Raw genomic sequence first — 26591 nt, forward strand, 5'->3', positions numbered from 1 at the left:
ATATTCCAAGCAGATCATTTTCACTCTTCAGGAGCATCAGCCTTCTACTTCTATGGCCTATGTTAGGGTCTGGAAGTTATTTGGGGCAGGTTGCTGCCAGCACTCCTTTGATCTTTTGTCAACAGATTCCCCAGGTGGTTGGACTTCTGCAACAGGTATTGACCAAAGGTTTAGCTTTCAACTCTCTTAGGGTGCTTAAGGGGCAGAGTTCAGTTGGTTGCTGGCAGTGCATCAAAACATTTCAAGTTTTCTCAAAGGAGTAAATCATTTACATACTCCCATTACATCTGGACTGGAGTTTGAACCTGGTGCTTCGGGTTTCTGGGGAGCTCCCTTTGAGCCTTTACAGAGGGCTCCCATTAAGGATTTGACCTTTAAGACAGTTTTCCTCATAGCCATTTGTTCTGCTCGACGCATTTCAGAGTTAAGGCTTTGTCGTGTCGATCCTTTCTTAGGATTTACAATAAGTTTTGCTACGCACTGTTCCTTCCTTCGTGCCTAAGGTGATTTGATGTGATTTTTAATCACGAATGCCGGTATAGAAAAACTCTAAATAAAATAAATAAGGTGGTCTCTGCTTTTCATGTCAATCAGGCAGTGGATCTGCCAGGATTTCTGAACTGGTTCAGGGATTCTCCTCAGAGGGAACTTCATCTTTTGGATGTGCGTCGTGTTCTTTTGCGCTATTTGGAGGTTACTAATGACTTCCGGCGCTCGGACCTTCTTGTTTGGGGATCCTAAGAAGGGTGACAAGGCTTTGAAGGTGACTATTTTGCGCTGTATTAAGGAGGCTATTGCTGCAGCTTATGGTGCCCATGGGTCTGAGAGCTCATTCCACTAGAGCCCAGGCTACCTCCTGGGCTGAGTGTCAGCTTCTGTCACCTCAGATATGCAGAGCAGCAGTTTGGTCCTCCCTGCACACTTTCACCAAGCATTATCATTTGGATGTGAGGGTGCAAGATGAAGTGTCCTTTGGAGAGGTTGTACTGTGAGCAGGTCTTTCGGGTTCCCACCCAGTGTAGAGTAGCTTGGGTATATCCCACTGGTCTGGAATGACCTGGGTATGTTCAGGAAAAGAAAATTGGTTCTTACGTGCTAATTTTCATTCCTGTAATACCACAGATCAGTCCAGAGTCCTCCCCCCCCCCCCCCCCCCCCTTTCAGATTCCAAAAGACTACCTTGCGAGGTGATATTTCCTGAAGAAACAATTTGTTTTTGCAAATGCTCTGGAAGGGGCAAGTTCTGAGGTCTAGTGGTTTTGTTTTATCTGTTCCAGGCGAGAGGTTGGCAGTTAAGTTCTGGGTTCCTTTGCCTTTTAAGTAAAATTTGGTTGTTTAGGCTTGGGTACAGGTCAATACTGAGGGACTGCAGGTGGCACTCTCGTTATGTAGCAGTACCCAAAGTTCTAATTGTTCTCTGACTCCATCTGCTGGTAGGAATGCACAACCCACTGGTCTGGACTGGTCTGTGGTATAACAGGAATGAAAATTAGCAGGTCAGAACCAATTTTCCTATTGTGAATCTAGATCGTGCAATGTGTTTGTGTACTCAAAAGGTATAAAATACAAGCTATAGTCCTGACAAGGAAGCTATGTCACACAGCCTGGTGTAAGCCATTAAAATATCTTTTTATGCCCTTCCTAGTCAACTTATAATACCCCATTCTAAAGGTCAGCTGAGCAAGGGGGTTTAGTTAGAACTGACCTTGTTTGGTATGCTTCTGCTATCTGCCTGTGTCCGTGGGAGGGAAGAGGCTACAAGTCTGTTCAGGACAATGTGAAAATCTTCAATGTGGCTGTGGCAAATTAGCAATGGATTTTGAGTTGAATTATTTTTTTTAGAATGATGCAGATATACCATCTGGAATGGCAAGTCTATGGACTGCTCCTCTGGTCATGACAAAAACAGAGAATGATGTAAGTTATTTCTCAATCTCTTATTTTGTTAACTTTGTAAACTTGTATTTGAAGACAAGCAGCATTACATGTCTTCTTCTTTCGGCATGGACAATGTACCCAGCTCTCAAACAGGTATGCCACCTTATGAGCTAATTAGTCTTCCACATAGTGCAGATGAAGTAAGTGTCCCAGTCTCTTAAAATATTTTTTACTTTTTGTGCTTGATGTCTCAAATTTTTGTTCTTGGCAGCCCCTCAAACAGAACTCAGTTCTTTAAAAAAAAAAAAAATTATATACAGAAAACAAATGTTCAGAGAAGCCTGTAGTAAGCAGGTTCAGGTCTTGCATCTGTGGGTGCTGGATATCATCACAGATGTATATAGTCTGTTTGCAAGAGGGAGGGGACTTAACTAAATTTTGCTAATTCTTAATCTAGTAAATTCCAAATAAACCAAGGATCTGTCTGAGGCTACTCCCTTTGAAAAAAAAATCAACAGAACCAGGGGTCATGATTTAAAACTCCAGGGAAGAAGACTCAGAACCAATGTCAGGAAGTATTTCTTCATGGAGAGGGTGGTGGATGCCTGGAACACCCTTTCGGTGGAAGTGGTGAAGACCAAAACTGAAGGATTTCAAAGGGGCATGGGATAAACACTGTGGATCCATAAAGTCTAGAGGATGTGAATAAAGAGGCATGGGGGTGGCTTGTGGGAATGACAGCTGTACCTGGTGATTAATGCCCTTATTCAATAAACATAAAGATGGTTAATGCGACTCCAACACTGCTCTATGCTTCAACAGCAAGAGGAAATGTGGAAAAAGATTTGCATTCACAAAAAAGCAGGGGAGTAGCTTGCTTGTTGCGGCAGTTACTACCCGAATCAATTAAGCCTGCTCTCTATATCCAGTGCAGCTCACTGCTTCAATGGCAAGAGGATTTATATTCAGATAACCAACAAGGACTGAATTGTACAGGCTGGGTAAACAAAAGCATGGGGGTAGCTTATTGCAGAAATTACTACCCCTAACCAATTAAGCTGATCCTAAACTACTGTCCAGTCTCAAATCTACCCTTAGCCAAATTAATAGAAAAAACAGTACAGAAACAACTAGCAGAACACCTTGATAACAATTTACTATATCCATCATGACATGGATTTTGCAAGCACTACAGTACCGAAACACTACTCTCACTTAGACAACATCCTAAGAGGTTTTGATAGTGGAAAACAATACATTCTAATAATGTTACTTAGCCTTTGACACAGTAAACCATAAAATTCTACTAAAGACTAGAAGAGATTGGACTACACATCGAAACAATAAACTGGTTCTGCTCATATCTAAAAAAAAAATAAAATAAATAAAAAACAGGTTCTTTCAAGTTCAGATCAATACACTATCAGACATTCAATCTTGAAACAGGTGTACTGCAGGGATCAGCCTTGTCCACAACTCTTTTTAACATATACATGCTTCCATTATGCCATCTACTAGCAGGATTAGGAATCATACATTACATCTACACAGATGATCAATTAATTCTACCAATTGACGACTCAATTGAAAAAAACATTAAACCTAGCTAACATGTACCTAGACATCATAAAACTACTAAACTGAATGGAACTAGTGATCAATATTGAAAAAAACAGAATTTCTATACTTAGAAAAAATATCAATCATTCAAACCCCAATTATACTCAAAAATAACCAGAAAATAGAACTAACGAAGTAAGGAACCTAGGATTAATAATGGACCCCAAAATCAATCTGAAAACACATTGCTAAAAGTGAAAAGGCTATGCTAAACTCATGATCCTCAGAAAACTTAAACCATTATCAACTCTTGCAGATTTCAGAACAGTGCTTCAGGCACTAGTTTTCGCCAGTACCGATTACTGTAATGCACTTTTTCTAGGACTCCCAAATACAATAAGACCACTTCAAATTCTACAAAACACAGCAGCGAGAATATTAACTGGAAAAAGAAGACCATATAACTGAAACGCTGGCCAAACTTCACTGGCTACCCATAGAACAAAGAATAAAATACAAAGCACTATGCACCATACATAAACTAACACATGATGAAAAAGCTGACTGGCTAAACACTGCACTACGGGTACACGTACCACACAGGAAGCTGCGTTCAGCAAACAAAGCTCTTAACCATTCCCTCAGTCACTACAGCGAAACTAACACAGGTAAGAGGGCATTGTCTTTAGCAGGACCCACACTCTGGAACACAATGCCTTTAGAGACCAGATTACAGAGACCCCAAAACATTCAAGAGAAGTCTAAAGACATGGCTTTTTAAACAAGCCTTTTATAAAGAGACCGGAGAATAGAAAATACACTGGAATAAACGGAAGAGCATGGGCACACAGCACTAGTCTCATAAATGTGCATTACAATATTTTAACATATTGAGTACACAATGAATGTAATAAGATAACAGTAAATGTGTTTTTTAACCTGTAAAAGTACCTTCTAGGTACACCTGGCCAGAACCTACATCACTAAACACTTGTACATATTTTTATGATTTAATGTAACCAAAACTTAATGGCACTGGTTAGAATTTACTACAGTACACTTACTCCAAACTTACTTATGTGCCTACATTTAAACTGTTGTGATGGTATATAACTTGGTGACGGTATGGAAAAGACTTTAAATATGTAAATTTAGTGCACTGCTGGCCTTCAGAGGAAGCAGGTTTTGTGTTCCAGGGACAGCAATTCACCAGTCACATACCATCTCCCTTCTGGAGTTGAGCTCATGAGCTTAATTACAGAACTAAAGCCTGCCAGATGGCTTTGAAAATTACTGCATATGCTTGGACGGGTTTTCAAATACATTTTGGAAAATGTGTTCTGTTAGTGCTGTCAGGATGTCACCCACGTGTGTTACTGGAGAAACACTTTCAGAGAGCACTTGTTACAAGTAAGCAGTGTCAATATTTCATTCTTGTCCTGCCAAGTACTTGCTCCCTGCCATTCTAGGTTGAGGCAGCATGGACCTGTGCTGTCCTTCCTATACCAGAATAGGTGCTTGGGCCAGATGTGCAGTTTCATCGTGCCTCCAGTCTGGTGTGCCAAAAAATTTCTCTTAACATGAAGGAGCCTAAAGGGTCAAGTTCCACCAAGCCTTCTCTGACCCCCCAGACACACACTAGTTTGCCCTTATTCTATACCTGAACGATGGTCTTTCTCTCCTCCTGAACGATGGACTCTGGCACCTCTAAGCACATTATGCTTTTCACCCGTCTTCTCTATTGTTTTATATTTGTATTATATTTATATTACTGCCTGTTTTAACCTCTCTTTCTAGCTGATTAAGCTTCCAAGTTCTTACTCCTTGTTGAATGTAACTTTGCCTCTTCAACTTCAATTGTTTATTTACTTGTCTCTTCAGTTTTTTACCCTTGTTCGATATAAACCGATCCGATATGGTTATTAGGGATGTGAATCGTTTTAGGACGATTAAAATTATCGTCCGATAATTTTAATATCGTCTTAAACCGTTATGGAACACAATACAATAGAGATTCTAACGATTTATCGTTATAAATCGTTAGAATCGTGAGCCGGCACACTAAAACCCCCTAAAACCCACCCCCGACCCTTTAAATTAAATCCCCCACCCTCCCGAACCCCCCCCCCAATGAGTTAAATAACCTGCGGGTCCGGCAGCGGTCCGGAACGGGCTCCTGCTCCTCAATCTTGTTGTCTTCAGCCGGCGCCATTTTCCAAAATGGCGGCGAAAAATGGCGGCGGCCATAGACGAACACGATTGGACGGCAGGAGGTCCTTCCGGACCCCCGCTGGACTTTTGGTAAGTCTCGTGGGGGTCAGGAGGCCCCCCACAAGCTGGCCAAAAGTTCCTGGAGGTCCAGCGGGGGTCAGGGAGCGAATTCCCGCCGCGAATCGTTTTCGTACGGAAAATGGCGCCGGCAGGAGATCGACTGCAGGAGGTCGTTCAGCGAGGCGCCGGAACCCTCGCTGAACGACCTCCTGCAGTCGATCTCCTGCCGGCGCCATTTTCCGTACGAAAACGATTCGTGGCGGGAAATCGCTCCCTGACCCCCGCTGGACCTCCAGGAACTTTTGGCCAGCTTGTGGGGGGCCTCCTGACCCCCACGAGACTTGCCAAAAGTCCAGCGGGGGTCTGGAAGGACCTCCTGCCGTCCAATCGTGTTCGTCTATGGCCGCCGCCATTTTTCGCCGCCACTTTGGAAAATGGCGCCGGCTGAAGACAAGATTGAGGAGCAGGAGCCTGTTCCGGACCGCTGCCGTTCCGGACCGCCGCTGGACCCGCAGGTTATTTAACTCATTTGGGGGGGGGTTCGGGAGGGTGGGGGATTTAATTTAAAGGGTCGGGGGTGGGTTTTAGGGGGTTTTAATGTGCCGGTTTTTCGATTTTTAGATTTTTTCACGATTTTTCACGATATTTTACCCCCCCAAACGGCAACAATACGATTCCCTCCCCCTCCCAGCCGAAATCGATCGTTAAGACGATCGAGGACACGATTCACATCCCTAATGGTTATTACTATGAAGGTCGGTATAGAAAAGTGTTTAAGTTAAGGGTTTGAAGGTTCCTGTAAGTGGTCTTAGTAAAAAATAAATAACATTGTTTTGTGCAGGTGAAATCATGCCAATTATCCCGGTCTTTGTCTGTGCCAAGCACTATGATTCGGTCTGAACTAAAGAGAATGGAGCGACCACGGGAGAAAACGTCAGGAAAGAGCAAGAGGAGGAAAAGTATGTTTGATATAGTTGCTGAAGAGGATGCAGCAAAAGAGGAAAAGGTTGGTACTTAGCTTCCATGGCAAACTGGATCTGTGATTATTGGTCGTCCAATAAATTTCTCCTTATCTCATCTTTAGCCTGCTTTCTGAAGGAAGGAAAGCAGGCTTATGAGATTGCCATCTTTGTCCTCTAAGTTTTGTATTTGGTGTCCTATCCATGCCAAATTGTCAAAATCCTGTCATGACATCCAGTAGGATCCTGAAAGGTTATTGGTTTTGGGATCCACATATGTGCAGATGGCTGTACTTTCACATCTCCTGGAAAGTAGGCTCCAATAGTTTTTTGCATGGAGCTTCTTGTTGCACACTTCATAGTTCTCCTGTCATTCCCACACTATGCAGTATTCTGTGCTACTTGAGAGAGAAGTCTCTGAGCAGATTAATTCTTGGTGCTGCCGTCCCTATCACTAGGCCGGGTTCCTCAGTAGTATGTTCAGGCCTTGTCAGACACTCTGTAGTCTCTTGCACAGCAGTGGTATACCTGGATCACAGGTCCGGATCCAGGTACTTGTCTTTTAAATGGATGACGACGATGGAGGAAACAAAAAAAACACACAAAATAAAAATATATATTTCGCTATACTGAGAAAATATAAACAAGATATAAATACAGCTAAGAATTATTTGCTGAAAAAATTAATTTGGCCAATAACAACCCACATACTCTGTTTAATATAGTCAAGTCATTGGTGTCACCTCCAAGTTCAGACGTTCTGGGGATTGATGAAGATACCTGCGAGAAAATAGGGTTTTTTCAGCAAAAAACAAATACGATTGTGGCTGAGTTCAAGAATTTACCATACCCTAATTATGCTGTTCAAAACCCAGCTTATAGCTGGACCTCTTTCGATTCTGTTTCGATTGACATTATTCAAAAAATAATAAAAACAAAAGGCATCCAATTCCCTATTTAACCCCTGTTCGGGTGCTATTTTCAAAGAACTGGGAGACTATTGTCCAGAAGTTATGTGCCATCATAAATCAATCATTGGAATCTGGTATTTTTCCATGTCAATTGAAGCTAGCATCAATTACGCCAATTCAAAAAAAACAAAACATCTCCGTTATCAGATTTTACAAATTTTAGACCAATTGCATCTTTAACATCTTTGTCCAAAACAATTGAATCATCTGTGCTCCATCAGTTGAGAGATTATCTGTCAGAACACGACATTTTACATCCAGAACAACATGGATTTAGAAAAGGTTACTCAACCGAGACCCTCTTGCTTTCATCTTTTGATACCTATATACGAGGATTTGATACTAATTCTGATTATCTCCTGATCTTATTAGATATATCAGCAGCGTTTGATACGCTTGATCATGAGATTTTATTAGCGAGACTACAAGCAATTGGAATACAAACCACAGTATTGCATTGGTTCACTAGCTATCTGGCCAATCGTCAATGTCAAATAAATTTTAAAGGCAAATCCTCGACAATTTACACGCAAAATACAGGGGTTCCGCAAGGTTCATCCTTGTCACCGGTACTGCTTAACATTTACCTTCTTCCACTGTCAGATTCTAGCTGCACTAGATGTTCATTTTAAGATTTATGCGGATGATATTCAAATCTATGTCCCCTATAAATCTTCCTGGGCTGACACAATTTCACTATGCAACCTGTATGTTAATACAATTAAACAGTGGCTAAGCCATAGCCGACTTAAACTTAATACAAAAAAAACAGAACTTCTTTTTCTGAGTGTTCTAGATGACTCTCTAAATGGTCCTCCTTCATTGATCACCCTGGGCAATGAGATAATCAAAGTTAAGAAAGTTACCCGCAATTTGGGAATTCAAATGGATACAAATCTATCTTTATCCTATCACGTTTCCAATCTGGTAAAAAATTCATTCTTTAAACTGCATACGTTAAAACGACTAAAACCTTTACTCTTCAAAAACGATTTTCAAACTGTACTTCAGTCTCTTCTGTTCTCGGGTTTAGACTATTGTAACAGTTTGTTTCTGGGACTCCCAGACTCTGCGATAAAACCATTACAGCAAATACAGAATTCAGCAGCTCGTCTCTTAGTAGGATTACCTATGAGATACCATATTTCCCCTATCTTATATAAACTTCATTGGCTCCCAATTAAATATCGAGTAAAATATAAGGTTCTCTCTATAATTCATTCATTAATTCATGACCATGATTCCACATGGCTCTGTACATCTTTACGGTTGTATAAACCAATGAGACACCTTCGATCAACATCTCAATATTTGCTCGATGTCTCCCCACAGTTAGAATAGCAAGACTCAATATGACCAGGGAGAGGGCCTTTTCAGTGGCAGGACCGCAGTTGTGGAATTCTCTCCCTAACACCTTAAGGCAAATTATTAGTCATAGTGAATTTAAGAAGGCAGTTAAAACTTATTTATTTAAGATTGCATATGCTCATCTTGAAAATTGACTATTTCACTTTTTTAAGCCACATTTTTGTAGCAATTTACTATTCGATTACACATTTTGAAGGAATATGGTTTATATGAGTTATATTTTTAGATTTACTATTTCCTTTCTATCTTTGACTATTTTTGTTAAAAATTAGTATATTTATTTTATGAGTAGGGATTATGACAATATAATGTATTTTTATTCTTTCTATCTTTTTTCTATATTTTTTAAATTTGATGTTTTATTTTATTTTATTTTTTATTTATTTTTTTCTTTGGTTAATGGCTCTATATAATCGAAATATGTAAACCGTCTTGATCAAACTAGTTTGAAAAGACGGTATAGAAATATTTTTAAATAAATGATGGGAGTGAAATTTCTGTTTGAAATGTTCTTCAGTCAAATGGGGTGAACAGATCACCCCCCCCCCCCCAAAACAGTTGAAGGATGGAAGTGAAGCCACTTCAGTAAGCTATCATGGAGGTATTCATGTCCACCTGCAGCATACCTCTGACAAGTTCTGGTGTACATGGAAAGCATCACAAACAAGTATCTAGTTCTACATGCCAAGTCTGTGTAGAGGACCTTGTCACAAGCTGAAACCTGTTTCTTAGCATCCAATCAGACAAATCCAGAACAAATGGGTTATGCACCTCTACCAGCAGATAGATGGAGCAAATAGACATCACAGAATATATACCCCTGCAGTGACAGCCTGCCAGTATTCTGTCTCCAGCAGATAGTAGTCCTGCATCTCCCTACTGGGGATTGCTTCAATTTAAAAAAAACAAAACAAAACCCAAAAACTCGCCCTGCTCTCCTGCAGTGATACCAAAAGGTCCCTTCCTCAGTTAAGGATTCCTTAGGTGATTTCTGTGGTCCAGTAGCTGATTTTTTCATTTGGCATGGACTTGGCTGTCAAGCAGCTGAAAAGCAGTGGGTGCAGGAAATTGAGCGCAGTGGTGATGGCAAATGCCCGGCCCCCCACACACACAGCTGGAGACAATCTCTGCACTCACAGGTAAGGCTGAGCTCAGGTAAGTTAAAAAAAAAAAAAAAAAGGGTTTTTTGCTATAGGGCTTCCTCCTTCCCTCTATCTCCTTGCTCTCTGCACCATTCTGTTCATCCTGCTCTGTGGGGAGGTCAAGGGATGTGGACAGCCTGGCAATTTGAGCAGTCTCTGTAGGCTAGGCCTACTTTTTTTTTTTCACACCATGCGTGGTGGGGCTCAACATGCTTTCTTTAGGCTGCCCTTTACAGATTGTCTGTTCAGTGTCTTGTGTCAAGCTGTGCATCCAATTTTTGGATGCTTAAGTAGGTCTGGTAGTCTGTGTCCAAGTTAAGCGATGGCTTAAGTGGCTGTCCTCTTACCTGTGTGCACAAGTTGAGTGTTGCTGTGTGCTGAAACTTTCAGTGCCTATTCTAGGGATGCCTGATTCTTGGGTGCCTAAGCATTGGGATGCCAAAAAAACTACACATGCTTCCAGCTGCAATTAGTGCACTGCTGGTCTAATGGTGCCTATATCTAAGAAACCTAAGCACCTTCTTGCACAGCCTGTCATATTCAGGCATCTCAACCAGGAGTGCCTGCTGACTTCTGCCAGTGCTGTTTGACAGCTCAGGGAGAAATATCTGCTTCTGGTTATTCCCAGCCAGATGCAGGTCTGGATAAAGACGTCTGGTGGGGTGCCTGATTTTAGAACTCCCCTAACTGGTTCTTCACCAGGGGAAGGCAGTCGAGTGAGTACACCTCAGGTACCTCCTAGTCTGGATACCTCTTCATTTTCAAGGGTAGAAATTTTTTCCAGGGATTGCAATCCTTTCTATAGGTGTAGTCCCCAGCCCCATCCAATGCTCCCAGGTTAGTTGCAAGTGCAGACCTTGCCTGGACCTACTGGTAAGTGCAGTGATATTTCCCAATAGAGATCCGGATGATACCGATCCGGACTCTTGAGTATGGTGAAATTCTTCCAGGATTAGAACTGTATAGGACTATGCTATGGTTCTTCTATAGAGATGAACTGCCAGCACTGATTTTCCCAGACTTTGAAAATGCCTGGAGTCCCTGGGGCGGATTCAATTTCTGAGCCAAAGAAGAAATCTCATTTTGGCTTTTTTTTCCCTGTGATGGAGGCCATTCAAGAATTGATTGTTCCCTGTACGTACCTCCCCTCCAGCAGATGGAGACAGACGTTTTATGGACTCCGTCCTATACCCCTGAGGTGCCACCTAGTCTATCAGTATTTGTCTCCATTAGATGGTGGAGGTGAGTCTGGACTAGGTGTTAGGAGTTTGTAGGAGGTGCTGGAGATGCCCAAGGTGGATGCCGTGGTCTCTGCTGTTACTAAGAAAACTATCCTGGTCATGGGAGCCACAGCCCTGAAGGATTTGCAGGATCAGAAATTGAAATTGCAGCTGAAGAAGATATTTGAAGTGTCGGCTCTGGGGGTTCGAGCTGCTATATGCAGCAGTTTTGCACTGCGTGCAGTCTATGCTGGGTGCAGGAGTTCAGTCAACAGAATCCCTCTCCAATGCGGAGGAGACACGTGCTGGCCATCTAGAAGCAGCAGTGGCATACAGTGCGGACGTGCTGTATGACCTGTTGTGAACTTCAGGTAGAACCATGGTTTTGGCAGTTTCAGCTCAGACTTCTGAGACATTGGGCTGCGGATGTCTCCTAAGGTGTAGTTGGGTTCCTTACCCTTCAAGGGTAAGTTGCTGTTTGGTCAACAGCTGGAGGACATGATCAAGTCTCTGGGAGAGTACAAGGTCCATAGGTTGCCAGAGGATAGACCCAGATCGTGTGGATCCTTTCCTCAGTGAGTGAGATTTCGGGAGAATTGTCGCTCTTGCTCCTCACAATCCACCAGATCTTCCTTTTTGGCAAGGCACAGGCCACCAGAATTCTTGGAACCAGTCGTTTCGAGGGCCAAGTCCCACCAGGGGCAGAGCGCCTCAGTCTCATGGAGGATCCAAGACTGCACAATGAAGCGAGGCCGGTCCATTCTTCCGTTCTGAAGATCGGGGGACGGTTATCCCTGTTCCTGGAGGAGTGTGCCAACCTGACCACAGATCAATGGGTCCTCAGCATCATCGAGCACGGCTATGCTTTAGATTTTGCTTAACCAATCAAGGAGCATTACATAGTGTCCCCTTGCACATATCACCAAAAGCGCCAGGTGGTAAGACACTCTGCGATGCTTGCGGGACCTGGGAGCCATAATGCTGGTGCCCAAAGGAGAGCTCAGGCAAGGGCAATACTCCATTTACTCGTGGTGCCCAAAAAGGAAGGAACCTTCCGTCCTATTCTCGATCTAAAACAAGTCAATCGCGTTCTGAAGGTGCCTCTGTTCCGGATGGAGACGCTTCGCTCAGTCATAGCGTCTGTGCACAGGGGAGAGTTCTTGGCATCCCTGGATCTGACGGAAGATTATCTGCACATACCAATCCATCCAGATCAGAAGTTTCCCAGGTTCGCAATATTGGGGGGGGGGGGGGGCATTACTAACTTTGCACTCTTCCATTCAGGTTGGCAACAACACTGAAGGTATTAACCAATGGAGGTGGTGGCAGTGGGGGATACTAGTACACCCCTACTTGGACAACTGGCTGATTTGAACAAAATTGTAGCATCTCTGCTGGTTGGCAGTTCAACGGGTGCTACAATTGTTGAGCTCTCTGGGTTGGGTGGTCAACTCCAAGAAGTCACCTGGTGCCTTCCCAGTCCTTGGAGTTTTTGGGAGCTCTGTTCAACACTAGCTTGGGAAAGGTGTTTCTGACAGAGGCTATCCAAGCTCATCTCGCAGGTGGAGTCCTTGCTCGCCATGCCTCATCCCAGGGCCTGGGATTACTTGCAGGTCTTGGGTTCAATGGCTTCCACTCTCTCTACCTGGTGCCGTGGGCCTTTGCGCATATGCGTCCTCTTCAGTCAGCTTTGCTTTCTCTGTGGAACCCTCTTTCCCAGTGATTCCAGGTGCTCCTGCCGCTGACAGACTCTGCACGCTCAAGTCTTCTTTGGCTATCCCTGCATCACTTGCGAGGGGGGGGGGGGTCGATTTTAGAAATTCCAACTTGGATGGTGGTGACTACCAATGCCAGCCTCTCAGGCTGGGGAGCAGTTTGTCAAGGAACAGCAGTGCAGGACCAGTGGACAAGAACTGAGTCAGCCTGGTCGATCAGCTAGAGACCAGAGCTGTCTGGCACTCCAAGCACTTCTCCCCTTAGTCGAGGGGAGGTCAGTGTGGATACTCTGACAATGCCACGACTGTGTCTTACATCAATTGTCAGGGCAAGAACCAGAAGTTGGCAGATGGTGACAGAAGCTCAGCTCTTAATCTCCTGGGCAGAGGACCATCTCTACCAGATAGCTGCCTTTCACATTACCAGAGTGGACAATGTTCAAGCAGATTTTCTCAGCCACCACCAGTTGGATCCGGGGGAGTGGGAACTCTCCGAAGCGGCCTTTCATCTTCTATGTGACTGTTGGTTCAGACCAGCCATGGACCTGATGGCAACCTTTCGCAATGCCAAGGCTCCCAAGTTCTTCAGCTGCCAACAGGGGCCGAAGGAGTAGACATGCTGGTTCTTCCCTGGCCTGGGGACATCCTGTTGTACATCTTTCTGCCGTGGCCGTTGATTCGGCAAAGGATCTTGCTGACCGAGATGCATCCAGGCAGGGTGATTCTGGTGGCACCAGAGTGGCTGAGACACCTGTGGTTTGCAGACCTTCTGAACCTAGCGGTGGACAGTCCCGCTGCACTTTCCTCAGTCTCTGATCTCCTGCATCAAGGTCCTGTGTTTCGGAGAGGCGGATCGCTTTTGTCTAGCGGCATGGCTTATGAAAGGCAGAGATTGAAGAGTAAGGGTTACTCAGATTCGATTGTGACAACACTCTTACAGTCCTGTAAGACTTCTGTCTAGGGCGTATGTTGGAGTCTGGCGAGTGCGGCTGACCAGGGCTTCGGTTCCAGAAGTACTAGATTTCTTGCAGGCTGGTTTAGCTAAGGACGTGGCATTTAATTCCCTCAGAGTTCAGGTGGTGGCTGTTGGCTCCTTTCGTGGTACAGTACAGGGTGTTGTGCTGGTTTCTCATCCAGATGTGGTTCATTTTCTGAGGGGAGTTAAGCATCTGCATCCCCCAGTCCGGTTTCCGTGTCCCTCGTGGAAGCTAAATTTGGTTCTCCATGCCCTTTGTGGTGCTCCCTTTGATCCATTGAAACGAGTGACTGAAGGATTTAAATTTGAAGGTTGTGATTCTGGTGGCTATTTCTTCTGCGAGGCAAGTTTCAGAGCTTCAGGCCTTGTCCTGTAGGGAGCCTTTTTTGCGGATCTTGGACACAGGAGTTTCCTTGAACAGTTCCCTCCTTTCTCCCGAAAGTGGTCTCCTGTTTTCATTTGAACCAGTCAGTGGAGCTCCTTTCCTTTGAGGGTCTCCATTCTTCTGCTCTAGAGTCTAGGGATTTGCGGAAGTTGGATGTAAAGAGGGTACTGTTGTGGTACTTGGAGGTGACCAACAGTTTCAATCTCTCAGACAATCTTTGTTCTATGAAGTGGACCCAGGAAGGGTCAGCAAGCTTCCAGAGCCACGATCGCTCGCTTGTTGAAGGAGGCTATTTTGGCATACATGGTTCAGGGCTGCCCAATTCAGTCTGGTCTTAAGGCTCATTCCACTCAATCACAGGCGACTTCATGGGCAGAATGTAGTCAGGTGATGCCGCATGATATTTGTAAGGCGGCTTCCTGGAAATCGATTCATACCTTTGCTAGGCATTATAGTCTGTCCGGGCTCCAGATCCTGGTTCTTTTGGAGTCAGTGTATTCTGAGCGGGACTATCTGTCCCACCCTGGTTGGAAAAGCTTTGCTACATCCCAGCTGTCCTGGACTGATCCGGGTACATACAGGGAAAGAAATTGGTTTTACCTGCTAATTTTCGTTCTTGTAGTACCACAGATCAGTCCAGATGCCTGTCCAGGGGAAAGCTGGAGAGTCTGCTCGGCCGGGAGCGAATCATAATTGTTTCTCTGCAAGTTTACTGTATGCCCCCTTGTAAGGGAAAGATTATGGGCATAACTTCATTCATTTATGGCATTTCAGGTTTTTTCCTTCCCTCTGCTCTTTTTGGGGGGGGGGGGGGAGATTGTTGTTGAAGTTATGGTTTATATATTTCTGCTTGGGTACAGTGTAATACTGACTAAGTGGCACCTCGGGGGTATAGGACGGAGTGCATAAAAACTTCTGCTGGAGGGGAGGCAAAACCCAGCAGTCCTGGGAATGAAAATTAGCAGGTAAGAACCAATTTTCCTATCTTCAGTGGGATCCCCAGAGGCTAACTTCAAAGGAGGTCAGGTTTTGGGAGGCCTGGACCCTCTGGATCTGGTGCTGAGAGCATTTGTTTTCTGAAGGTGGATGCACTTGTATGTGTAGTCTATCATATACATCCTTCAAGGCTGCTCCTCCCATGGAGGGAGGAGCAGCCTTGAAGGATGTACATGATAGGATTGAAACTATCCTTATGTGAAGTAGTGCAATGACTTTGCAAATAGCTTCTTGTTCCCTGGTGGCTCACTCTTAACTTCTCTCTCTAGAGGTTAACTCTGAATTCATGGCATTTATGGAGCCAGTGGTGGCTGCCTTGGTGGATGCAGGCTGGGATTTTGGGCCATACCTCAGCCAGAAGGGTGGCTTCGGTAATATAGACAGGCATCAGTTATGGCTGAGAAATAGGTCAGCCGATGTGACCTCCAAGGCTAACCTCATGAAATTGCCCTTTTAAAGTCTTGCTTTTGTTGGGGAGTGAGTTGGAGAAACTGGCTAGTAAGTGGGGCGAATTACTGGTTCCTCTATTACCAGAGGATAAGAAGCAGATGCCACACTCCCTTAGCATGAGAGGTCATACGAGGGTATCCAAGTGGTTTTGACCCTATGGAGGCGTGACCTTTCAGAAGACTCTACTTTTTGGTAGGTCTCAATCCTTTTGTCCCAGCAACCCATAAGGCGCATGGGCTCAGGTGGATCCTCCAGAGCCTCCCAATTAAGGTTTGCCAATCCACCCTTGGGAGCAGAAGATAGGGGACCTCGCTCACACACTCTCCAGCCATGGGTCAAGATCACATCAGAGCAATAGGTCCTGGAGGTGATTCGAGAAGAATATGTTCTGGAGGTTCGCAGTATTCCTCAGGACATGTTCATGGTCTCTCCCCGCAGGAGAAGCAAGCAGTGGAGGATACATTGGCAAGGCTCTTCAGTCTGAGGGCTGTGATTCTGGATCAAAACACAGGGTAATATTCAATTTGTTGTCCCCAAGAAAGAAGGATCCTTAGTCCCATTCTGGATCTCAAAGGTGTCTACCATCTGCGGGTGACACATTTTCACATGGAAACCTTGCGCTTGGTGAGTCATGATGGAGTCACCCGGAAGGGGTCCCGGCAAGACAAGGCCTGCAGTTTGGAAACCCTATGCGCAGAACAAGATTGCCACAAGGAACACTGTTTTCAAAGTCAGTAATCGCAAGTCCAGATTACGCATGGTCTAAAATGTAGGGCCCACTAAGAAATCAAATACCAAATTAAAACTCCATAAGGGCATCGGAAACTGCAGAGGACGAACAAGATTTTTCACTTGCCGGGACCCCCTTCTGGGTGACTCCAGGAGTGGATCAGCTGCATACTGTTCCTTTTCTACCAAAGGTGGTCACTGACTTTCACTTGAATCAATCCCCTCTGGATAAAGATGTTGAATGTAGTCTGTTGTGACCCTTGGATGCCAAGAGACATGTCTGGTATCTGGAGGTTACTAAGCCTTTAAGGAAGACATATTGCCTGTTCATGGCGGTACTAGGCAGGGTGAGCTAGCCTCAGGACTACCATAGCTCACGGGATTAAGGAGGTAGTCGCAGCTGCATGCATTGATGCTGGGAAACTTACCTACTCAAGTCTGGGCTCATTCCACTAGAGCTCAAGCAGTGTCATGGGCGGAAGTGAAATTGTCTCCAATCTTCATTTGCTGAGCTGCGACACGGTTCTCGTTACACACTTTTTTCCAGGTATTGTTGATGTGCAAGCCCAGGAGAACGCAGCCTTGGCACATGCGGCTTTGACTGGACTGCAGGCAGCCTCCCGTCCTATTTGGGAGAAGTTTGGGTAATCCCACTTGTTCTGGATTCATCTTACTGGGTGCTAAAAAAAAAATGAGAAATTACTACTTTCCTGATCATTTCCTTTTCTTTAGGACAGTCAGATGAATTCATCTGCCCTCCCTTGGCTGCCGAATAGTTGTATTATGGTCTCCATGGCTACATGTTATAGGGATTTCTGGTAAGTGGTTTGTCCAGACCCTAGACTAGTGTTCCATTCTTGTCTGTGGTCAGTGTTGCCTGTTGGCTAAGTATTGAAATGGTTAATGAAGCAAAACTTTTAATCAGGTCTTGCTTGCTTGTCCACAGTTGCTTTTGAACAGAATACTGACAGGCTGATGTCACTGCAGGGGGTATATATATACCGTGACAGCGGTTTGCTGTCTCCATCTGCTGGTAGAGGTGCATAACCCACTTGTTCTGGATTCATCTGACCTAAAGAAAAGGGAATTTTCAGGTAAGTAGTAATTTCTCAGTACTGGCCCGACAGGTAGCATGCTATTTGACAGAATTCAGCCACACTGACTTGGCAGAGGATTTTATTGCTGTGGGACAGTTAAGAACACTTTTGAGCATTTTATCAAACGTTGTGCTGTCTGACACTTGTCTTGCTGTGAGTTAAGAAGTTCCCTCTTCAGTGAATCCAGAGTTAAACATTACTCTTCATCCCACTGTGTTTTTGAGCAGAAACAGAGAATGATGAGATCCAAATCCTTTTCTCACATGGAGATTGAAAGTGTTCTGGACAGTGACCAAAGAGACCTTATTGGAGATTTCTCAAAGGTAAGATAAGGGTCAGTTTGTTCTTCGATCTGTGTGCACCTTAAGATCAGTACTAGCTAGGTTATTCAAAATATCCAGCTTGCAGGAAGAGCAGCAAAAAGTCATGTCTTCTACTGTTGAAAGATGTTAATGCCCTCATGAGTTCCCGTGACATCTGTTAAAGCTGTGTTACAAGAGGGACCAACTTGGTCCTTGAGAGCCAGAAACAGGCCAGGTTTTCAGGAAGTCCACAGTGAATATGCATGAGATTTGAATACAATGGAGGCAGTGCATGAAAATCTCTCATGAGGTTATTTTGGTACCTGACCTGTTTGTAGCCCTTGTTTTATGGACTAATGTGCCAAGTCTTAGAAATTAATACAAGTCCTTGCACCCCCCCCTGCCCTCACCCCAGTTTACTGGGTGGTGTTTTTGCTGGAACATAATTTTGTCTAAATCCTCTCCCTGGCGATTGGTTCTGATTGTCAATCACAAAAAAAACATAGATCTGAGATCTTGTGCTGACAACCAGTGAGATACTAGGGAGGGCATTCACATTGGAATGACTGTATTGATATGAGTCCTTAGTGCATGAAAGTATTTTGCCTACATATGGAAAACTGCAAGGGCACATAATCATGTAAACTACACTAGTAGAACCACAGTTGGAGGAAAATTTCAAGGGATACTTTCTTGAAATCGGAAGAATAAAGTTCACAAGTGCAACAATAACCACAGGGTGCGTGTTCTGTGAGGCAGATTTTCTATTACAAAAATATTCATTCCCTAGGTTCCCGGATCAGTCCAGACTCCTGGGTTTTGCCCCCCACTCTAGCAGATGGAGACAGAAGTTTATCAAACAAACTCTGCCTTATCTAGGCTGGTGCCACCTAGTCTGGCAATATTCTTCTGTCTCCAGCAGGTGGAGGAGGTGCAAAACTTAGTCTGTGCTGGAGCCTAGTTTTCAGTTTGAGACAGGATTGTTAGCTAGGTGGTAAAAAAAAAAAAAAAAAAAAAAGGTAAGAGACCGCAGTAGTTTGCCTGCAGGTCCCAGTCTCCCGCCACCCAGGGGGCTGTGAGGTCCTGAGGGGACCATCTCCTGTGGTTTTCAGAGGCCACTGAGGTATGGGGTGCAGAACCCACTTGCCAGCTTGATTTCGTGACCGGGGGTGATACCGGGGAGCCCGGCTCACTCCCCCAAGTTGGGCCAGGACCCGGAGGCTATTGGGCAAGTATATTAAAAAAAAAATAATAAATTGTTTCATCTGGGCTCGACTCCTCCTTCCCTCCTGATTATGTTGGGGCTAATTGCACACAGTTTCGCCACTTTTCGGAGAGGTAGAGGTAGTTTTCCCTTCGGCATGCTGCGTCGGGCCTATGGCGCCACATGAGCACAATTGTCACGGGACAATTTGTGTTCAGATTGCCTCTCCAGAGGTGAGGGAGTCTCAGTGAGGGTCCAGACGAGGTTTTCTATTAGAAAAATATCCATTAATTCTGGTATTCTACATATTACCAAAAATCCACAAATCCTTGATACAGCCACCTGTGGCTTATTGTTTCAGGCATTGGTTCTATTTTGGAACCCTTTTTTCCAAATTTGTAGATTGCTTTCTGTCTTCTGGTTCCCTTGGCACCTTATGTAAAGCATTTGGGTCATTGTATCTCTATTCTAGAGTCTTTAACACTACCCTCTGTCATTTGCTGGTTACCTTGGACTTAGAAATCTCTCTCTTCAGATATTCCCCAGGAAGTTGCAATAAGTGTGTGCTCATGTCTAAATTGTCCCCCAGAGGCCTGCATGCCCCATGGACTTCTAGATAAATTGTCAGTCCCAGATACATGAGTTTATTTTAACATCACTTTTTTTTCTACAAACTAAGCTATGGCCCCTGATCTCGCCTGTCCTTAGATGTCTAATTCTTTTGTCCTGATACTTGTATATTCTCTCTCCATTCTAGCTATTGATTGCCATTTGGCTTAGATTTATTGATGTCTTTCTGATCTTGAGGGGCACAGACACTCAACTTCTTATTCCTAGACTGGTTAAATACACATGAACCCAATCTCTGCTTTACCCATTCTTGTTAGTCTCATTGAAACTTTTTTTTTGGATGTCTTAGGATGAAGGGGAATTCTCTAACCATGTCTTATGTTATAAAATCTACAAATAAAGCTATTTTAGAAAACATTAGTCATCACCCCCATCCATTCTAGGACAGTATTCCCCTGAATCAATGTTTGAGAAGTCTGTGCTCCTCCAGGTCTGACTTAATCATCCAAGCCCCAACCATTTTGTTGAATATATTCACACCCCATGGTAAAACGGGCTTTTAAACATTACCTTTATATCAATAGGAACTTTTTGTATGACAACAAAATAACAGCTCTGATAGTGACTTGAATCCTCTCCTACTCACACAAGTGCAGACGACTATAAGTGCAGACGACTATAAGTGCAGACGACTATAAGTGCAGACGACTATAAGTGCAGACGACTATAAGTGCAGACGACTATAAGTGCAGACGACTATAAGTGCAGACGACTATAAGTGCAGACGACTATAAGTGCAGACGACTATAAGTGCAGACGACTATAAGTGCAGACGACTATATCTGATTCTGGGCCCCTCTGGAAATTCTCAAGTGCCTCAGTTCAGTTTTTATTGTGACCATAATTTATGCGATGTTTCCTCAGACATACTTTCAATGGGAACATTTTCATCAGGACACCCTACAGTCACTGTCATGCTTGTGAAATTTTCTTGAAATAGGATGAATAAAAAAACTCAATTTCCCTGACTTTGTTTCTGCTTATGCAGTTTACATGATTATCTGACCTTGAAACTTTCTATATGTAGGCAAAACACATGCATGAACTCAACACCAGCATCCATCATGCCAATGTGAATGCCCTCTAGTCTATCACTGGTATCTCAGCTCTGTTTTTTTGTGATTGACTGAATCAGAACAAACTGCCAGGGAGGGGATTTAGACACTTCAGCTTGGAGAAGATTGCCGAAGGGAAATATGATAGAGGTTTATAAAATGAGTGGCATGGAACAAATAATCGGTTTAGTCTTTCAGAGAGTACAAAGATTAGGGGAGACAATGAAGTTACGAGGTGGTTCATGTGAAAAAATTATTAGTTTTAAATGTTGCATAATTAAGCACTGGAATTTATTGCCAGAGGATGTGATGAAAGCTGTTAGTGTATCTGTGTGTTTAGATACACTAAACACGTTTCTGGATGAAAAGACCATAAACAATTAAGGTGGACTTGGGGAAATTCACTGCTTATCCCAGGGTTCCCTGTACGTAGCAGGATCAGTCCAGACGGTGGGTTATGTCCCCCGTCCAGCAGATGGAGTCAGAACAGACTGACACTGGGCTTTAACCTTTTGGTCTGACCCAGTATGGCAAGTCTTATGTTATGTTCTACTCTAATATGAAAAACTCTAGATTTGTTTTTTTATTTGCAGTCCATTGAGCCATTAGGATTGAATTGAGACATTGAATGGTCCATTTGAATTCAATCTGTTTAACTCCTGCTGCCACACTCTGGATTGGCTGGCTAAACATCACTTGACTGTTTTGCACTATTCTCTGACAGTCTGTATTAGCTATGGATTCTTGCCATCTCAGATATTCTTACAGGCGGATACAGAATGGTGCGCTCAGCTGAATGCACAATTTACCACGCAATTGGCTGCATGTTTCAGACTCTCGTCCGTTACCCCCTTATACTGTATGGGGCAGCCAATCCCCACCTCCCAAAAACAAACAGCACTAATCACATGCAAATGCATGTTGATGAGCCTTAGTCACCTGGGATACTGAAAGCAAAAGTGTGCAGACAAGCAGCACACTTTAGTCTCAAATGAATGCCTACCCAAGGGCAGGTGTTAAATTCTGAGCAACCCAAAAAAGTGTGCAGAAAATGCTTTTCTGTACACTCTGACTTAATATCCTAGTGATATTGAGTCGGAGGAACCAAAAATTTAAAAAAAAAAAAATCTGCCTGCTGATCAGCAGGTTAGAAAAAAAGGACGCTCTATTTTACCAGCATCAGTTTTCCTAACCTATGGTTCCCTGTACATACCAGGATCAGTCCAGACAGTGGGTTACCTCCCCCTTCCAGCAGTTGAAGTCAAATAGAACTTTGAAGGCTGCTTCCTTATAAGGTAGTGCACCCTCTACTAATCCTCAGTATTCTCTTGACTCCAGCAGATGACAGTGGTGGCTTTCGTTCCCCACTGAGATGACTAGAAAGCTATTTTAGGAATTTTCTCTATTTTCCTCAGCTTTCCTTTCTTTTGGATGGATCAAGTCTAATAAAAAAATTTTTTTTTGAATTGAGGAAATTATTTGGAGAGCTTTGGAGCATTCTATAGCTTGCAGGCAGTACTATTTGCAGCTCTCCCTACCCCTCCCATCTCTGTCAGGGTAAGTTTATTTTTATTTCCTTTTGACAGGTTATTTCCTCTTCCTCTCTCCTGGGTGCAAGTCAGTGGTGCCGACCTCTCCCCCTGTGGCTGCTATCCGACCCGCTGCCCCTGAAACACCATTTTCCTCAGGGCAGCCGGCACAGAGGCGCTATTCCTCTGTGCCTCTATCTGTGGGTCACTGAGGGATAGAGAGAGCAGGACTGAAGCGGAGGCTATTACCCGCTTCTTACAGCCATGAACCTGGTGAGCATGAGGAAGAACAGGCTGAAGTGGAGGTTTTTCCCCGCTTCCCGCAGCTTTAAACCTTGCCTGTTTCTTGCGTTAAGAACAGCTGGTTCCCTCGCGGCTCCGGAGTTCCCCATGCCTCATTCGTCCAGGTGCTGCGCTTTGGAGAGCCTGGGTCGAGGCTCTCCCATGAGGGGATTTGCACAGCTTGCCTCCCTGGTGGGGAGGGACCCTCTCAACCGCTGGGCTGCTCTGGTTCTCGTCTTCTGGCGCACCTTGACGCTCAGGGGCCGGCCCCGATCCCGCAGACTGCAGGAACGGTGGCCATTTTGTCTCCAGACTCTGCTGCTCCGGTGCTAACAGGAGAAGAGCAGAATGCTCCTTTTTCATCTCAGCCGCAGGTTTTGTCACCCATTCCAGCTCTGGAGCCTTTTCCTCAGTCAGGGGATCTCCCACACTTCCTCTATCGGGAACCACCTCAGTTTTCCACAGATTGTTCTCCTTCACAATGCTTACCTGGCCAGAATGGGCCAGCACCAGGAATATTTGGCAGGACCTAAGGTACCCAGAATGGCTGTTTCCACTGAAGTCTTGGGAAATGCCCAGACCGTGGGGAGTGCCCAAGGGTCAGCAGTCCTAGGACCCAGGGGTACCTCAGACCACCTCGAGTGCTCAGAGGGTCCGTTTGGTACACCCCTCTGCAGGGGGGTCTGTTCCTCAGCAGGACCCGGATCCAGATGAATCTTCAACTACGGCTCAATTGGAAGGGGATGATCCTAGAGACCTGCAGATCTTCCAGAGGGATGAGCTGGACCCCCTCATTCCACATATCCTACAGGAATTGGACATTGTGGCCCCCTCAGGACCTGCCTGAGCCACCAGCGAAGAAAGGGGACCCCCTTCTGGCTGGTCTACATCCACCTTATAGGTCCTTTCCTTCCCATCCCATGTTCCTTAAACTGTTATCCAGGGAATGGGATTCTCCGGAGACCTCCCTCAAGGTCAGCAGAGCCATGGATAAGCTATATCCTCTCCCGGATGATTTTCTGGAGCTTCTTAAGGTTCCCAAAATAGATTCTGCAGTCTCAGCAGTGACAAAAAGAACTACCATTCCAGTAACAGGTGGTGCAGCCTTGCAAGATCTTCAAAATCGAAAGCTGGAAGTTTATCTTAAGAGTTTTCGAGGTGTCTGCCCTGGGGGTCCAGGTGGCCATTTTGTAGTTCCTTCGTTCAGCATGCAGGCCTCCACTGGCGTCAACAGCTGCTCAGCTCCCAGGAGTTGCCTCCTGAGGAAGCACTTCAGGCTGACCACCTGGAGGACGTCATAGCATATGGAGCAGATGCTTTATATGACATTCTTAGAGTATTGGCCAGATCTATGGTTTCTGCAGTCTCGGCTAGACTCCTCCTCTGGCTTTGCAACTGGTCGGTGGATTCTTCCAAGTCGCAGCTGGGATCCCTACCCTTCAAGGGCAAGCTACTATTTGGGAAGGATCTTGACCAGATTATCAAGTCCCTCAGAATAAGGTACACAAACTGCCTGAGGATCGCCCTCATTTTTCTAGGTCTTTTAATTCCACTAGAAACCGATTCAGGAATCAACGTAGTTTCCGCCAGGCAAGGACTGCAGCTCCTCATCAGCTGTCCTCTCGATCTCAATCCTGGACTCAGTCCTTTCGTGCCTGAAGACAGACCCGCTCTGGTCCAGCCCAGGGGACGTCCTCCAAGTCTTCACAATGAAGCTATGCCAGCCCAATCCCCAGGATAGGGGGATGTCTCTCCCTTTTCTATGAGGAGTGGGTCAACATCACGTCAGATCAGTGGGTCCTGGATATTCTAAGACACACAGCTACACGTTAGAATTTGCTCGGCTGCTAAGACAGGTTCCTTTTCTCTCCATGTGGCCCAGTCCAGAAACAACTCATAGTCTGGCAGACACTCAACAGGCTTCTGGCTCTCGGAGCCATTCGTCCGGTCCCTCCCCCTGGAAGTAGGCCAGGGACATTATTCAGTATACTTCATAGTCCCCAAGAAGGAAGGTTCCTTCCACCCAATCTTGGATCTCAAGATGGTCAACAGGGCCCTCGAGATTCCCCACTTTCAGATGGAAACCTTGCACTCCATGATAGCAGTGGTACACTCCGGATAATTTTTGGCCTCCCTGGATCTGATGGAAGCTTATCTACACATTCCCATCCTCCAAGCGCATCAGTGTTTTCTGCAATTCAAGATTCTGGGACAGCATTTCCAGTTCCAGGCTCTACCCTTTGGTCTTACGACCGCTCCTCGAACCTTCATGAAGGTGGTGATAGTAGCTGCCGCTCTCTGGAGGGAGGGAGTCTTGGTGCACCCATACCTGGACGACTGGCTCATTCGGGCAAAGTCCTCAGCCTAGTGCCACCGGGCAGTCGACAAGGTGTTGACGCTTCTTCACTCCCTCGGCCAAGAGCAGCCTTTCTCCATCTCAGTCTCTGGACTACCTGGGGGCACATTTTGACACAGCGCTGGGCAAGGTGTCTCTGCCCCCGGACAGGGCTCATACACATAGCTCAGATACAGTGATTCATCGGACTCTCGCTTCCAACGGCATGGGATTACCTCCAGGGCCTGGGATCCATGGCTTCCACCATCGATGTGGTCCCCTGGGCGTTTGCACATATGCGTCCCTTACAGCATGCCTTGCTCTCCCACTGGAAGCCGGTGTCTCAGGACTTCCAAGCCATCCTTCCTCTCCCACAGGGAGCCAATGAGTCTCTCGTGGTGGTTCAACCTGTTTCATCTTCTCCAGGGTGTTCCTTTGGACATTCCGAAATGGGTAATCATCACGACGGACACCAGTCTCTCTGGCTGGGGAGCAGTGTGGCAGATGAGTTCTGCACAAGGGAAGTGGATGCCGTCCCAAGCAACTTGGCCGATCAATCCCTTGGAGGCCAGAGCAGTGCGTCTGGCATTGAAATGCTTCCTGCCTCTCGTCCATCACGCAGTCCGAAAACTCTCAGACAATGCGACCACTGACCTACAACAATCGCCAAGGGGGCACAAGGAGCCGGTATGTCTCTCGAGACACAGGTGGTTGGCATGGGCGGAGACTCATCTCTCCCACCTAGCGGCTTCCCATATCGCAGGCATAGACAACGTTCAAGCCGACTTTCTCAGTCGTCAACATCTAGATCCCAGAGTGGGAACTCTCAGGAGGTGGTGAATCTCCTGTTCCACAGATGGGGGGGACCCCCTATCTGGATCTAATGGCAACCTCCCAGAATGCCAAGGCAGCTCGGTTCTTCAGTTGCAGAAGAGAGTACGGCGTAGAGGGAGTGGGTGCCTTAGTCTTCCCCTGGCCCCGTCACGTTCTCCTCTACGTGTTTCTCCCCTGGCCTCTGCTGGGCAAGGTGCTCCGGAGAATACTGGACCCTAGTGGGACTCTAATGCTGGTGGCACCGGAATGGCCCCATCGTCCGTGGTTTACAGACTTTATCAACCTCGCAGTAGACGGACCTCTTCGTCTGGGTCACCTTCCATGCTTGCTGCATCAGGGTCCGGTATCTTTTGCCCAGGCTGATCGCTTCTGTCTTGCGGCCTGGCTTTTGAGGGGAGACGGCGTGGATACCCAGAGGCTGTTCTCGACCCTCCTCAAGGCTAGAAAGACATCTATCTCCATCTCCTATATCAGGGTATGGAAAGTTTGAGAACTGGTGTGCCTCCATACGTGTCGCCACGGACCGCCTCGGTGGCTCAGATACTATCTTTTCTTCAACAGGGACTGGACAAGGGTCTGGCCTACAACTCGCTGAAGAGTGCAAGTCTTTGCCCTAGGCTCTTACTTCATGAATGAGAGGGAACTTCCCTCTCCTCTCACCCGGATATTATCAGATTTCTCAGGGGGTGAAGCACGTGAAACC

The 26591-nt window shown here is 45.4% G+C and overlaps 1 protein-coding gene across 1 annotated transcript in view; it reads left to right on the forward strand.

Annotated features, from left to right (window-relative positions):
- CDC25A (cell division cycle 25A) overlaps positions 1–26591 on the forward strand; it is a 130724-nt gene that overhangs the window by 63150 nt on the left and 40983 nt on the right. The window contains exons 8-10 of the mRNA XM_029588162.1: positions 1843–1917; positions 6551–6715; positions 17945–18040. Of these exons, the coding sequence (XP_029444022.1) occupies positions 1843–1917; positions 6551–6715; positions 17945–18040 (336 nt within the window). The remainder of the gene's footprint in view (positions 1–1842; positions 1918–6550; positions 6716–17944; positions 18041–26591) is intronic.

The sequence above is a fragment of the Rhinatrema bivittatum genome, chromosome 2, assembly GCF_901001135.1.
Source record: "Rhinatrema bivittatum chromosome 2, aRhiBiv1.1, whole genome shotgun sequence".
Taxonomy (NCBI): Eukaryota; Metazoa; Chordata; class Amphibia; order Gymnophiona; family Rhinatrematidae; genus Rhinatrema; species Rhinatrema bivittatum.